General features: G+C 51.2%; 1 protein-coding gene across 1 annotated transcript; it reads right to left on the bottom strand.

Moving 5' to 3' along the window:
• Positions 1-459: 459 nt before the first annotated feature.
• On the bottom strand, positions 460-1917 carry Mrpl17 (mitochondrial ribosomal protein L17). The gene is made up of 3 exons (XM_028775557.1): positions 1686-1917; positions 1328-1396; positions 460-1021 (listed from the first exon to the last, which is right to left on the bottom strand). Exons 1-3 carry the CDS (start codon positions 1857-1859, stop codon positions 734-736), a joined length of 531 nt encoding a protein of 176 aa, XP_028631390.1. The 5' UTR covers positions 1860-1917; the 3' UTR covers positions 460-733.
• Positions 1918-2682: the final 765 nt, after the last annotated feature.

Below are 2682 nucleotides of genomic sequence, written 5' to 3'. Positions count from 1 at the left end.
ATGCCAGGGTGAAACCTATTCTCATAGGATTCATAAACAGATTCTCATATATAACTTATAAAACATAAACAAAAAAGGAATCCCAACAGTGGGTCTCTAGGCTAGACATCAAACAGTCACCATAGGAAGATAGTTTGGGCCTATCTAAATTAGTGTTAAGATAAGCAAACTGAGCCAGGAAGTAATGCCTCATGCTTTTAATCCCAGCACTCAGGAGGCAGAGGCCGGTGGATCTCTTAGTTCAAGGCCAGCCTGGTCTACAAAGAGAGTTCCAGGAGAGCCAAAGAAACTCTTTCTCAACAAAACAAAAACAAAATATAAGCAAACTGTCACTGTGTAGTGGTAAACACCTTCAAACCCAGCACTTGGAAAGCAGGGACAGGAGGACTGGTACATGGTGGATACAGCCTTGATTACACAGCAGGAGACCCCCCCCCCAAAAAAAAGACAAAACAAACGAACAATAAAACAAAGCAAAACTGGATTGTCTTAGGAAGCTGAGCACCTGAATGCCTCTTACTTCCCATAAATCCTAGGGAAGGAAAAGAAAATCAGTATCTTATATTCATATCAAGAATTTTATCTACTGGGCAAAGCAGATCATTTGAGTCAGCAGGGAGGCCTGAGCCTCATTATGAGGGTGCTTTACAATGCTACTTCCAGGTCTCACACACTACAAGAGCTCCAAGAGCCACGAACAAGGGCACCACACTTATGCATTCTCCAGCTCCAGTTAAGTCTTTGGTGTTTGAACCGTATGGGAGCTGTGGAGGCTTGCTTCCTGGTCATGGTGCAGGTCCTGCTTCAGTCCCAGGAGTAGCTGGTTTAGGAGAGTAAGGTTGCTGTCTCTGTGAGGCAGAGGCAGGGGAGGGAGGCAGTTCCCTTTATATTCTATCACTGCCATCTTGGCCCGGTCTTGCTCCTTCCGATTCGGGATCCGTAGCATTCTTGTGTAGTTCCCATTGTGATCTTGGAACCGAGGCGCTAGCACTTTAAACAGCTTTGGGATCAAGTCCTTCTCCTAGATGGGGAGAGTTAATCAGAAAAAAATAGTCACCACTGTAGAGGCATTTAACTTTCTATTATTCCCAGAGGTAGGGTTCAAACCATCTGCACAGGCTTTCCCCACCACCCAATCAGGTGCCAAGTTACACAGAAACACTTATAGGAAGTTATGCGGTTGTGCATCTTTTCCAGTTTAAATAAGAGAAACACGAGTCTAAGGTAGTTTGTAACTCTGGTACGTAAGCGAATGCCCTGGCTTAAATCTGCCAGGTACCCGGTTCTCTAAGGATTCTTTCTTCACTAGCTGGCAGGGAGCACTCACAGTGAGCCAGAAGTCAGCCATACGCATGGCTCGTTCGTTGGTGTCTCCCAGCTTTCCATAATCGATGAGCTGTGAGGACAAACACACAGATGCAACACCAGTAAAAACCGAGGCGCTCACCTTACTCTTCTAATGTCTTACCTTCATCCAATCATCCCACCAGCTAAACTAATTCAGGGCGCTCCTCCCTCCGCAGCCCCAACCAGCCTTCCATTTGCAGCGCGGGAGTGACGTGCTCAGCTGAGTGCCACACGGAATTCGCTACCGTGGAAAGGTCTCCCAGCGTGGCCCTACTCCCTACACACGGCCAGCGCGGTGGGCTGAGGCTGGACCTGGCGGTGAATGGCTTGGGTCTCACCTTCTCCGCGTAGCCCCTCATCTCGTCCACGCGTGCCCATGTCGCCTCGATGCGTTCGTGGCGAACTAGGCCTGTGAGCAAGTTCCGCAGCAGGTGGATGCGGGACTCGGGACCAAGGCCCAGGCGGCGGTAGACGCGGCCGTGGGAGATAGCGGCAGCCAGCGACAGCCTCATGCTCCCACCTTAGCCCCACCTCCCCGATGCCCGGAAAGGGAAACTCAGCAGTGTGTGTGCGCGCGCGCGGACGCGTGGGTGGGTGGAGCGGTACGAAGGGGCGGAGTCACGTTTCAGAGGACGCATGCGCAGTAGCTCGGCGCGTGGCAGGCGTGTTTGCGTGTGCGCAGCAGAGCCTGCCTAGCTGGCAGTCTGAGGGAGGGCGGCCCCGACGTGTTGACGTTTCTGGAGCAGCGGGCTGGGCGGGCCTCATGGTCTGCGGGTGCTCGGTGGCGAGCTGGGGATCTCGGCGCCCCCTGCCGGGTTTTTCTTGCACTGCGTCGGCAGGCTGGGGCGATCTTGGCTGAGGCGCCTTCCGGGTGGAGCATGCTGGGAAAGTGAGTATCTGAGGAGAACTACGGGTGGAGCTGTGGTGGAATGTGGCCCTCTTGCCTGAGGAATTGCAGCCCTGGCTGGCTTCCTTACGATGCTAGTTTAAACCCAGTTTTCATTAGTGATAGTGAGATGAATTATGTCCAAGAAAGCTGCAGGTATTACATTCTTTAATTGACATAAATAAAAACCTAAGTTAGCACTAAAAGCTAAAGTAATGGACAAATACTTGAAATTTTTAAAACATTTATTCTTCTCTCATACAATACACCCCGACTGCAACTTCCTCTCCCTCCACTCCTCCCAGCCCCCACTCCCCTTTCTCCTCTTTCTCCCCCTAGAAAAGAGTAGGCCTCCCAGGGACATCAACCAGAGCGCAAGAAGATACAATAAGACCGAGGCACAAACCCTCACTCACAACAAGTGTGGACAAGGAAACTCACTAGGAGGA

This window comes from Grammomys surdaster, unplaced genomic scaffold (assembly GCF_004785775.1).
Source record: "Grammomys surdaster isolate TR1022 unplaced genomic scaffold, NIH_TR_1.0 256, whole genome shotgun sequence".
NCBI classification, from domain to species: domain Eukaryota; kingdom Metazoa; phylum Chordata; class Mammalia; order Rodentia; family Muridae; genus Grammomys; species Grammomys surdaster.
Note: the sequence above shows the minus strand (reverse complement) of the source record. Positions and strands in the feature narration are given on the sequence as shown.